Here is an 11,122-nt window from a genome sequence, read left to right as displayed (position 1 = left end):
AGAGCTGAGAGGCTCAGGACCCGGTGTGGTCTAGAAAGAGAGTCTTGGGTGCCATCACCCTGGAGGAGGCTCATGGGATTTATGAGCAGATAATAGCAGCAAAATGGTATAGAAATAGCATTTCTCAACCTTTTTCCATGCCCATCAGATTCATCGCTGGTCTTTCTCAGTGCAGTGATTCTCAGCAGTGGGATGGGTTTAGAGATCTGGCTTGGGTGGTTGAGGAGATTTGGGATTGGCATATGCAATTGAGAGATACGGAAAGATAAGGAAAATGTCCGTTGGCTTTGGCAACAGAGAAGCTGTAGGGATCTTGGCAAGGTGAGATTCTTGGTTTGGGAGCTGATAAAAGGGGTATACCAAAAGAGAACAGAGAGCAGATTGTAGAGGCTGGACAGTGCATGGTATTAAAACTTGGAAAATCTGGATGAAATGAATGATAGCTAGCAAAAAATAAACTCAAAACTGATTCTAAAGCAAGTTGAAAAAAAAAAGAACAGCTGTAACAACCAGCAACTGTAGAGGGGGTTGGAAGGGTGATAAAAGTTACTTTGAAGACACCAGAAGTAGTTAGTTTATAGAGATAGTTTCAATATAAACACTATATTTTTTAAAATTCCAGACTTAGAAGTGAATAAAAAGCTTCTAATTATTATTATTATTTTGGTGACAGCTTTATTGATATACAATTCACATACCATACGGTTCATCCATGTAAGGTGTACAAGTCAGTAGTTTTTAATAGTATTCACAGTTATGCAGCTATCAGCACAGTCAATTATAGAACCTTTTCATCACCTCAAAAAGAAACCCATACCCTTAGCTATCACTCCAACCCCCATGCTCCGCCAGCCTTAGGCGACCACTGATCTACTGTCTGTCTCCATGTATTTGCTTATTCTGAACATTTCTTAAAAATGCAATCACGTAGTATGTGGTCTTCTGTGATCGGCTTCTTCAATTTAGTGTGTGTTCAATGTTCTTCCATATTGTAGAATGTGTCAGAACTTCATTCCTTTGTATGGCCTAAAAATATTCTCTTGTATGGACACATACCTCATTTGGTTTATTCATTCTTTAGAATTTGGATTGTTTCTACCTCTCGGCTATTATGGATAATTCTGTTATGATGCAAGTTTTTGTGTGGACATGGTATTATCATTTCTTTTAGACAGGAGTGGAATATCTGGGTCAAATAGTAACATTTTAACTTCCTGAGGAACTGCGAGATTGTTTTCCAAAGTGGCTGTACCATTTTATATCCCCATCAGCAATATATGAGAGCTCTGATTTACTCATATCTCACCAACACTAGTTATTATCTGACTTTTTGATTCCAGCCATTCTAGTGGGTGTGCAGTGGTATCTTGTATTTTTCATTCGCATTTCCCTGATAACTGACTAATGATGTTGAGCATCTTTTCAGCGGCTTGTTGGCCATCTGTCTACATTCTTAGAGGTGAAGAAATGTCTGTTCAGATACTTCATGTTTTAATTGTGTGGTCTTTTTGAGTTCAGCGTTCTTTATGTATTTTAGATACAAGTCCCTTATCAGGCATATGATTTGCGAATATTTTCTCCCATTCTGTGGGTTGTTGTTTTTTTCACCTTCTTAATGTGTCTTTGCAGCACAAAAGTTTAATTTTTTTTTTTTTTTTTTTGCATTATGCGGGCCTCTCACTGTTGTGGCCTCTCCCGTTGCGGAGCACAGGCTCCGGACACGCAGGCTCAGCGGCCATAGCTCACGGGCCTAGCCGCTCCGTGGCATGTGGGATCCTCCCGGACCAGGGCACGAACCCGTGTCCCCTGCATCGGCAGGCGGACTCTCAACCACTGCGCCACCAGGGAAGCCCCAAAAGTTTAGTTTTGATGAAATCCAGTTTATCTATTTTTTTTCTTTTGTTCCTGTGCTTGGGGTATCATATCTAAGAATCCATTGTCAAATAAAAGGTCACAAAGATTTACCCCTATCTTTTCTTTTTTTAAAATATTTATTTATTTATTTTTGGCTGCGTCGGGTCTTCATTGCCGCTTGTGGGCTTTCTTCAGTTGCAGCGAGCGGGGTCTACTCTTCGTTGCGGTGAACAGGCTTCTCATTGTGGTGGCTTCTCTTGTTGCAGAGCACGGGCTCTAGGTGCGCAGGCTTCAGTAGTTGTGGTGCACAGGCTTGTAGTTGTGGCTCGCGGGCTTAGTTGCTCCACAACATGTGGGATCTTCCCAGACCAGGGCTCAAACCTGTGTCCCCTGCATTGGCAGGCGGATTCTTAACCTGCACCACCAGGGAAGCTCCCCTATGTTTTCTTTTCCTTTTTTTCTTTTTCTTTTTTTACGATACACGGGGGGCTTCTCACTGCTGTGGCCTCTCCCGTTGCGGAGCACAGGCTCCGGACGCACAGGCTCAGCAGCCATGGCTCACGGGCCCAGCCACTCCGCGGCATGTGGGATCTTCCCGGACCGGGGCACGAACCCGCGTCCCCTGCATCAGCAGGCGGACCCCCAACCACTGCGCCACCAGGGAAGCCCCCCTATGTTTTCTTATAATAAGAATTTTACAGTTTCAGCTCCTATAATTTGGATCTTTTCATTTTAGTTAATTTTTGTATATGGTATAAGGTAAGGTTCAACTTCATTCTATTCCATGTGATTTTCCAGTTGTCCCAGCACCATTTGTAGAAGGAACTACTTTTTCCCTGTGACTGTTTTTTCCCATTTTGACTGTGGCACCCTTGTCAAAAGTCAATTGACCATAGCTACATGGATTTATTTTTGGACTCTTTATTCTTTTGTTCTCTATATTCTTACGCCATTACCACACTTTAGCTTCATAGTAAGATTAAGAATCGGAAAGTGTGACTCCTCCAACTTTTTTGTTCCTTTTTTTTCAAGATTGTTCCTTTGGGCTTCCAAGAATTTTAGGACCAGCATGTCAGTTTCTACAAAGAAGCCAGCTGGTATTCTGATAGGACTGTATTCAATTTCTATATCAATTTGAAGCGTGTTGCCATCTCAGCAGTATTAAGTCTTCCAGTCTGTAAATATGGGGTGTCTTTGCATTTATTTAGATCTTCTTTAATTTCTTTCAACAGTGTTTTATAGTTTCCAGTGTATAAGTTTTGTACTTTGGGGGCTCTTAATTTATTCCTAAGTATTTTATTCTTTTGATACTATTATAAATGGAGTTGTGTTCTTTAATTCCATTTCTGGGTTGTTCTTTGTATGTGTATCAAAATACAATTGATTTTTGTATGTTGATATTTTATCCCGGAACCTCACTGAAGTTGTTTATTAATTCTAATAGTTTAGTGGATTCCTTAGCATTTTCTACATATAAGATCAGTTATCTGCAAATAGAGATAGTTTAACTACTTCCTTTCCAATCTGAATGCTGTTTAATTTTTTTTTCTTCTTCTTTAATTGCCCTGGCTAGAACATCCAACACAATTTTGAAGAGAAGTATCTTCTTGTCCCTGATCTTGGTAGGGGAGGAAGCTTCGGTCTTTGACCGTTAAGTATGATGTTAGCTGTGGATTTTTCATAGGTGCCCTTTTTCTGGTTGCTGAATTCCCTTCTATTCGTATCTTGTTGAGTGTTTTTATTCTGGAAGGGTATTGGATTTTGTCAAATGCTTTTTCTGCATTTATTGAGATGCTCATGTAGCTTTTGTTTTTTATTCTATTGGTATGGTATATTACATTGGTTTGGGTTGTTAAGCCACGCTTGGTGTTCCTGGGAAAAATCCTACTTGGTCATGGTGTATAATTTTTTTATATGTTGTTGGATTGGCTTTGCTGATGTTTTGTTGAGAATTTTTGCATCTGTATTCATAAGAGATAATTCATCTGTGTTTTTTTGGTGATGTCTTTGGTTTTGGTATCAAAGTAATACTAGCCTCAAAAAATGAGCTGGGAAGTTTTCCCTCCTGTTGTTTGGAAGGATGTGAAGAATTGGTATTAAATTGGTAGAATTTGCCCCTGAAGCCATCTGGACCTGGGCTTTTCTTTGTGGGTGGCTGCTTTTTTTTCACTGCTAATTCTATTTCTTTACTTGTTATTGGTCCATTTCGATTTTCTGTTTCTTCTTCTTCTTTCTTTGGCTGCGCCATGCATCTTTCAGGAACTTACTTCCCGGGCCAGGGATTAAACCTGGGCTCCAGCAGTGAAGGTGCCGAGTGGTCCTAACCACTGGAACACCAGGGAACTCCCTCTGTTTCTTCTTGAGTCAGTTTCAGTAGTTTGTGTCTTTCTAGAAATATGTCTGTTTCATCTGTTATCCAATTTATTAGCATACGTTTATTTCTAGTGTTCCATTATAATCCTTTTTATTTCTGTAATGTCAGTAGTCCCCTTCTTTCTTTTTTTTTGCGGTTCGCTGGCCTCTCACCTCTGTGGCCTCGCCCGCCGCGGAGCACAGGCTCCGGACGCGCAGGCCCAGCGGCCACGGCTCACTGGCCCAGCCGCTCTGCGGCACGTGGGATCCTCCCAGACCGGGGCACGAACCCACGTCCCCTGCATCGGCAGACGGACCCCCAACCACTGCGCCACCAGGGAAGCCCCCCACTTCTTTCATTTTTGACTGCTGTAATTTGAGTCTTATTTTTTTCTTGGTCAGTCTTGTTAAGGTTTGTTAATTTTGTTGATCTTTAAAAAGAACAAACTTATGGCTTCATTGATTTCTTTTTTCCTCTTCTGTTTTTCTGTTCTCTGCTTCATTTCTACTCGCTTAGTTTTTTTTCTATTTTAATGTAGGCATTTATAGCTATAATTTTTTCTGAGTACTGCTTTCAGTGTATCCCATAACTTTTGGCATGTCATGTCCTCATTTTCACTCATCTCAAGTTATTTTCTAATTTCCCTCTGATTTCTTTTTCTTAGACCCACTATTATTCAGCAGTGTGTCATTTAATTTTCACATATTTCTGAATTTCCCAAATTCCTTTATTTTTTTTATTTTTATTTTTTTTAGAAGTTAATTAATTATTTTTTTCCGTGTTGGGTCTTTGTTTCTGTGCGAGGGCTTTCTCTAGTTGCGGCAAGTGGGGGCCACTCTTCATCGCGGTGCGCGTGCCTCTCACTATCGCGGCCCCTCTTATTGCGGAGCACAGGCTCCAGACACGCAGGCTCAGTAATTGTGGCTCACGGGCCTAGGTGCTCCGCGGCATGTGGGATCTTCCCAGACCAGGGCTCGAACCCGTATCCCCTGCATTAGCAGGCAGATTCTCAACCACTGCGCCACCAGGGAAGCCCTCCCAAATTCCTTTGTTACTGATTTCTAATTTTATTCAGTGTGGTCAGAGATTATACATTCTATTATTTCAGTCCTTTTAATTTACTGAAGTTTGTTCTATGGCCTAGTGTATGGCCTATGCTGTGCCTTGTGCAGTTGAAAAGAATGGATTTTCTGCTCTTGCTGTGTGGAGTGTTCTGTAGATACCTGTTATGCTTGTTTGGTTTTATAGTGTTGTTCAAGCCTTTTATTTCCTTGTTGGTCTTCTGCCAAGTTGTTCTATGCATTATTGACAGTGGGATATTGATATCTCCAGCTATTGTTGAATTGTCTGTTTCTCCCTTTATTTCTGTCGGTTTTTGTATTTTGGTGCTCTGTTGTGAGGTGCATCTGTACTTAAATTGTTATATCCTCCTGATGGAGTGACCCTTTATCCTTATAAAATGTCCCTTTCTGTCTTACTACCATTTTGTTTTAACACTCTATTTTGTCTGCTATTAGTATAGCCAGTTCATTTTTCTTATGGTTGATGATTGTATATCTTTTCCCATCCTTTTCATTTCTATTTATTGAATCTATTGGATCTAAAGTGTATCTCCTATGAATAGCATATAATTTGATCTTGTTTTTCTATCCAGTTTGACAGTCTCTGCCTTTTGACTGGATTGTTTAATTCATTCACATTTAACATTATTGTTGATATTATTAGATTTACATCATTCTTCTATTAACGCTTTACTGCTTTCTTTGTATTAAGTATTTCTTTAGTATAACATTTAATTTTCTTTAATGGTTTTTTTGCACTGCATTTTGGGGCATTATTTTCCTAGTGGTTTCTCTAGGCCTTACCTTACACATATTAACTTTTTAAGTTTTCCTTTAGATACAATAACTTAATTTCAGTGAGATTAAGTTACTCCTATGTATCTCTCTACATAGGAGGTTTTTGTTATGTAAAGTAGTACCTCTGTATGTGGTACAAACCCAATAATGTAATACAATGTAATTATTACTTTATATAATTTGTCTTTTAAGGAAGCTGACAGAAGAAAGGAGAGCAGTTATATATTTCTAGTTTTTGTTATATTGGCCTTCTTATTGCTCATTACTGGTTCTCTTCATTTGAATTCTTCCTGTGGATTGAAGTTACCAGTCATTTCCTTATTAGCCCAATACAATTTTACTCCCCCAACCTTCTTTGTGCCATTATTGGCAAATATATTACATTTCTCTGTTACAGGCCAAACAATACAATTATTTATATTTAGAACTATATATATTTTTAATATTTAAATATATGTATAGTTTTATACAACTCCTTTTTAAACCAGTTGAGAAGCCAGGAAAACATATTGCATTTGTAGTGTTTTTTGTAATTACATAACTACCTTTATTGTTCTTTCATGTGGATTTGCATTATTGTCTGGGATCACTTCCTTTCTGCTTGAAGAACCTCCTTTGGTATTTCTTATAAGGTCTGCTAAGTATGTGGTATGTGGTTGTTGTAGCAAAAATCTGAAAACGTTGTAAGTGTGCCTCAGTTGGGAGACATTCTGGTGTGTCCATCTGTGCACCTAAAGGGAGGAGGATAATGTATTGGCGAGTGAGAATAGTATCCTAATTGTAAATCTATTTTTTTTTCCGTTCATAAAACTTTCTTTCCACTTAACATGAACTTAATACACGTGTTCTTAACAATTATGCTTGAATTGTTCATGAAAATCTCATAAGACATTAAAAAAGCCATCATCTCAAGTTAGTTCCATGTTAACTATTTTTACAGCATGTGCATGTTAGTCAAGCATCAAAAAAAAAATCACAAAAGCAAAAAAAAAACTTAAGAAAAAATTAAATATATGTTTTTTTTTGTTTTACTGCTGTGCTTGATATACATGAAGTACTAGATATCAAGCAATTCATTTTTTTTTTAATTTTTACTTACTTATTTTTGGCTGTGTTGGGTCTTCGTTGCTGCACGCGGGCTTTCTCTAGTTGCGGTGAGCAGGGGCTGCTCTTCGTTGCAGTGCGTGGGCTTCTCATTGCAGTGGCTTCTTTTGTTGTGGAGCACAGGCTCTAGGCTCATGGGCTTCGGTAGTTGTGGCTCACAGGCTCTAGAGCACAGGCTCAGTAGTTGGGGCGCGTGGGCTTAGTTGCTCCGCGGCATGTGGGATCTTCCCGGACCAGGGCTCAAACCCATGTCCCCTGCATTGGCAGGTGTATTCTTAACCACTGCGTCACCAGGGAAGCCCAGGCAATTTATTTTTACTGCATCTTGTACATTCGTTCTTAAGTTGCCTAAAACATTTAAATGCAAATATAATGAGTATAGCAAAAATAATGAAAGCAAACAGCAGGTAACTTTATAAATAATGGAATGTGAACCGTTTTTGCTCTTATCCAGAGTAAATTGGGTCACAGCTAAAGGAACACTTCTGTAGCTGTAGTCAGCGATGTGCACATTGAGACTGGGTGTTCTGCAGATAACCCATAGTTTAACGTGTAATATCCATGGGATATCTATTTCTACTACAGCCTTGTAAGTGTGCCAAACCTTAAAAGTACCCACAACTACACCTGTGACTGGAACCAATTATCCCTTTTATTCCCCACAAGGACAAACCAATATGTAGGCAGTTTTCTTTTGTGTATCTTTAACTTGTTTCATTTTCAGCATGCATGAGGGCTATTAATATTTTCCCCAAGTAGTAGAGAAAAATATGTAAGGAAAAAAAGATGAAGGTGGGGAAAGGGAGTAGAAACAGAAAGTGAGATGATTTTCTGAAATGTGATAATAGAGTGGCTAGGGTAGAGTAGAGGTCCTGGAGATCAGCTTCCCCGCCCCTCCAAAAATAGCTTTACCTGTTTTTCCTGTTTATGGCTTTATACTTGCATTACCATTACTTGCATTAATGATGGAAGTAAGAGTTGCCTTCATTCTCACCACCGAGAAAATCATGTAGCATTTTGGTATAAATCCTCCCAGAGGGAAAGGCTCCGGCATGCTATGCACACTGTCCCTGTTCTTTTGAATGTCTGATATACTTAACCACTTCTCCACTGAAGAACATTAAGGTGCTTTCCAATTTTTCACTACTGCAATCAGTGTGCATGCACGTTTCCAATTTTAAACTTAGGCTAGACTCTGGGAAGGAATTACTGAGAAATTTTTACTTTTGATATATTCTATCAAACTGATTTCCAGAAAATAAACAGTTGAGCCTCTCACCAACAGAGTATAAGTGTGTCTTTTCAACCTTTACATTTGGGGGTATAATTCTTCCTCCTGGGAATCCTATGGATTAAAAGGATGTATATCGTTAAAATATATTGACATTCGTATTCCTGCTTTTATATCCTCCCTGTTTATCCTAAAGAGTTCCGTGCATTTTAGGGCATTTGCCCCCTTGTTAGGAGTTGCACATTTGGTTTTTAGTAGGTTTTTTTATTTGTTTGCTGCTTATAATTTTTAAGTAAGCAAATCAGATTTCTGCAGTACACCTGTAAAGACATATGTCTGTAATCAGTTACATACAGTAAGTATGGTATGGAAAGATGGAGCATTTGAGCAAATATCAAATCGGGTCGTGGCTCCATGCTTGTAGAGTGGACCCACGCTTGTACCCAAGGCTGCGCTTACAGAACTGCGCAATCTGGTAGTAGTCAATGGCGGTGCTGGGCCCCGAGGTGGAGGTGGAGAGGTGTGCGGGTGTGAGTGGTCTCTGCCCGATCCGGCGGGGTGGGGTGGGGAGTTTTGGATACCTGGGGCAGCCTCTGCAGCCCTGCCTGCCTTGCCTGTAGCTCATGATGGAGCAGTCTAAGAAGTCCTCGCTCATGGTGGCTCGCAGCATCCTCAACAACAAGCTAATCAGCAAGAAGCTGGAGTGCTATCTGAAGGTGAACTGCACGCCCCTGGCATGCTGGCCCCGGCCCCAGCCCCAGCCCCTGGTCCCGGCCCCAGCCCCGCGGGTCCTCCCTTTCTTCAGTATCGCGCCCCTCTCCGCAGGGCGAGAACCCTTTCACCGACAGCCCGGAGGAGGAGAAGGAACAGGAGGAGGCCGAGGGCGGTGCCCTGGATGAGGGGGCGCTGGTCGAAGCGGCAGGGGTCGCGGAGGGTGCAGAGGGCGCGCCGGCGCAGCCCCCAGTGCCCCCGGAGCCGGCCCCCGGGGCCGCGTCCCCACCCCCACCGCCGCCCCCTGAGGAGGACGAAGAGGCGGCCGTGCCCCTACTGGGCGGGGCGCTGGAGCGGCAGATCCGAGGCATCCCGGGCCTGGACGTGGAGGCTGATGACGACGACGAGGAGGGCGGGGGGCGCGCTCCATGACCCGGGCCTGGGGCGGGCGGGGCCCGCGTGGCCGAGGCTGCAAGCCGAGTCTAATAAAGTTCTTCCCATCTTACCTCTTCCTCTTTTGTCTATGTGCGGCGCGGTCCCCGTGGGCGGGTGTCGGCACCTAGCCGCTAGGCTGTGTGTGCCTGCGGGTGGGGCCCGGGAAGGGTGGGTTGCGCCTGCGCACTGGCGGGGAGGAGAAGGGATACGCCTGCGAGCAGCGAGGCACCGCGGTCTGGACCAAACTCCCAGGGTGCTGTGAACCCCGATCCACAACAACCGGAAGGCCAGCTGGGGTGGTAAGGGCGGTCCCGCTGTGAACTCCAGCCAATGGTAGCCCGTGGAAGGGGTGACACATGCGTCTGGTCTACCAGTAGAGGACGGCGGGAAGTGCGTTGAGCGCATGCGTCCTGTGGTGGCTGAGAAAAAGGAGCTGCTGGCGGGCTGAGCTGAAGACATGGAGCAGGGCTACGGAGGTTAGTGTGGGCAACTCAGTGCGGGGTGGGACCGGCAGGTGGTGCCCGGGCGGCAGGGCCACCGCCACGCAGAGGGCTGCGGGCGGGGGACTACACCCGAGCTCGGTTACCGCAGTCCGGCCCTGCGGCGAGGCGGCAGGGGCGCGCGCGCGCAGCTTATTGGATCTCGGCCCCGTCGCTCCCGGGGCGCTGCGTGCGGATTGGCCGACAGGGCCTGAGGAAGTTGGCAGATTTCGGCGTGCCGACGCTGCGGCGGGCTTCGGGGGGCGCCTCAGGCGGTTGGGGCAGTTTCAGTTCCTTAACCCCGGCGGGGTTGGCCGGGCCCTGCGGATCCTCGCCGCTAGCAGGCTTGCTGTCCCTTTTGGAAGACGCCACAAAATGGCGGCGCCGGGGGGCGGAGCTATGGCGCGAGTTTGTGGGGCGCGGGGTCTTCGGCCGGGGGCCGAGGTGGAACCGCTGCCTCCTTCCGGGCCGTCGGGCCTGTCCGGGGACCTGTGGGGCTTGGCTGGGGCCTCCGCGCGGCACACGTGACCTGGGGCGCCGGTCCCGGAAGCCGTATGGGCGGCGCAGGTTTGGACCCCGCCAGGCCCGCGGTGCAGAGCAGCGGGGCCCTAGTGCGGCCTCTGCAGTGGTTAGCCTCACTGGGCGCCTACCGCGGACCTAGCTCGTGCAGATCGGGGACGACACATTTAAGGGTCAGATGCGGGGTATCTTGGTCAAAGCTTGGAAACCCGATGAGCTCTGGGGTCGTGACAGATTGGGGGCTTTCCTTAAGGCAGTCCTTTGTGGTGGCCTGGAAACGCCAGAGGGGCTGTCTGAGAGGGAACGTGCCCTTACTGACTTGGGTTTCAGGGCCTGCGGCAGGACGGCAATCTGCTCTCAGTCTTTGGAATCTGAGCCTCCTGGGAGGCCTTTGCTCTATGCTGGAAGCCGCGTTTGCCCGCAGGGAACAGTTGGAATATGCAGGGTTGGGCTTGACCCGGCGCAGATCCCTATTCAGGTATCTGAGGTTCGAGAAGCGAGCGATCTGATCATGGCTGCCGCCGCGAAGGCGCATGTTTTGAAAGGTGGCAGCATTAGCAGGAGGCCAGCAGCAGGA

The 11,122-nt window shown here is 44.9% G+C and overlaps 1 protein-coding gene across 2 annotated transcripts in view; it reads left to right on the top strand.

Moving 5' to 3' along the window:
• AKAP8L (A-kinase anchoring protein 8 like) overlaps positions 1–9,619 on the top strand; it is a 30,448-nt gene extending 20,829 nt beyond the window's left edge. Inside the window, exons 13-14 of one of the 2 annotated variants that reach the window (XM_007460967.1) lie at positions 9,022–9,117; positions 9,227–9,619. In XM_007460967.1, the coding sequence (XP_007461029.1) occupies positions 9,022–9,117; positions 9,227–9,544 (414 nt within the window). In that variant the 3' untranslated portion in view covers positions 9,545–9,619. The remainder of the gene's footprint in view (positions 1–9,021; positions 9,118–9,226) is intronic. The other variant, XM_007460968.1, reaches the window with a different exon arrangement.
• The last annotated feature ends 1,503 nt before the right edge of the window (positions 9,620–11,122 follow it).

Source organism: Lipotes vexillifer, unplaced genomic scaffold (assembly GCF_000442215.2).
Source record: "Lipotes vexillifer unplaced genomic scaffold, Lipotes_vexillifer_v1.1 scaffold469, whole genome shotgun sequence".
NCBI lineage: Eukaryota > Metazoa > Chordata > Mammalia > Artiodactyla > Lipotidae > Lipotes > Lipotes vexillifer.
This window is presented reverse-complemented; position numbering and strand designations above follow the sequence as displayed.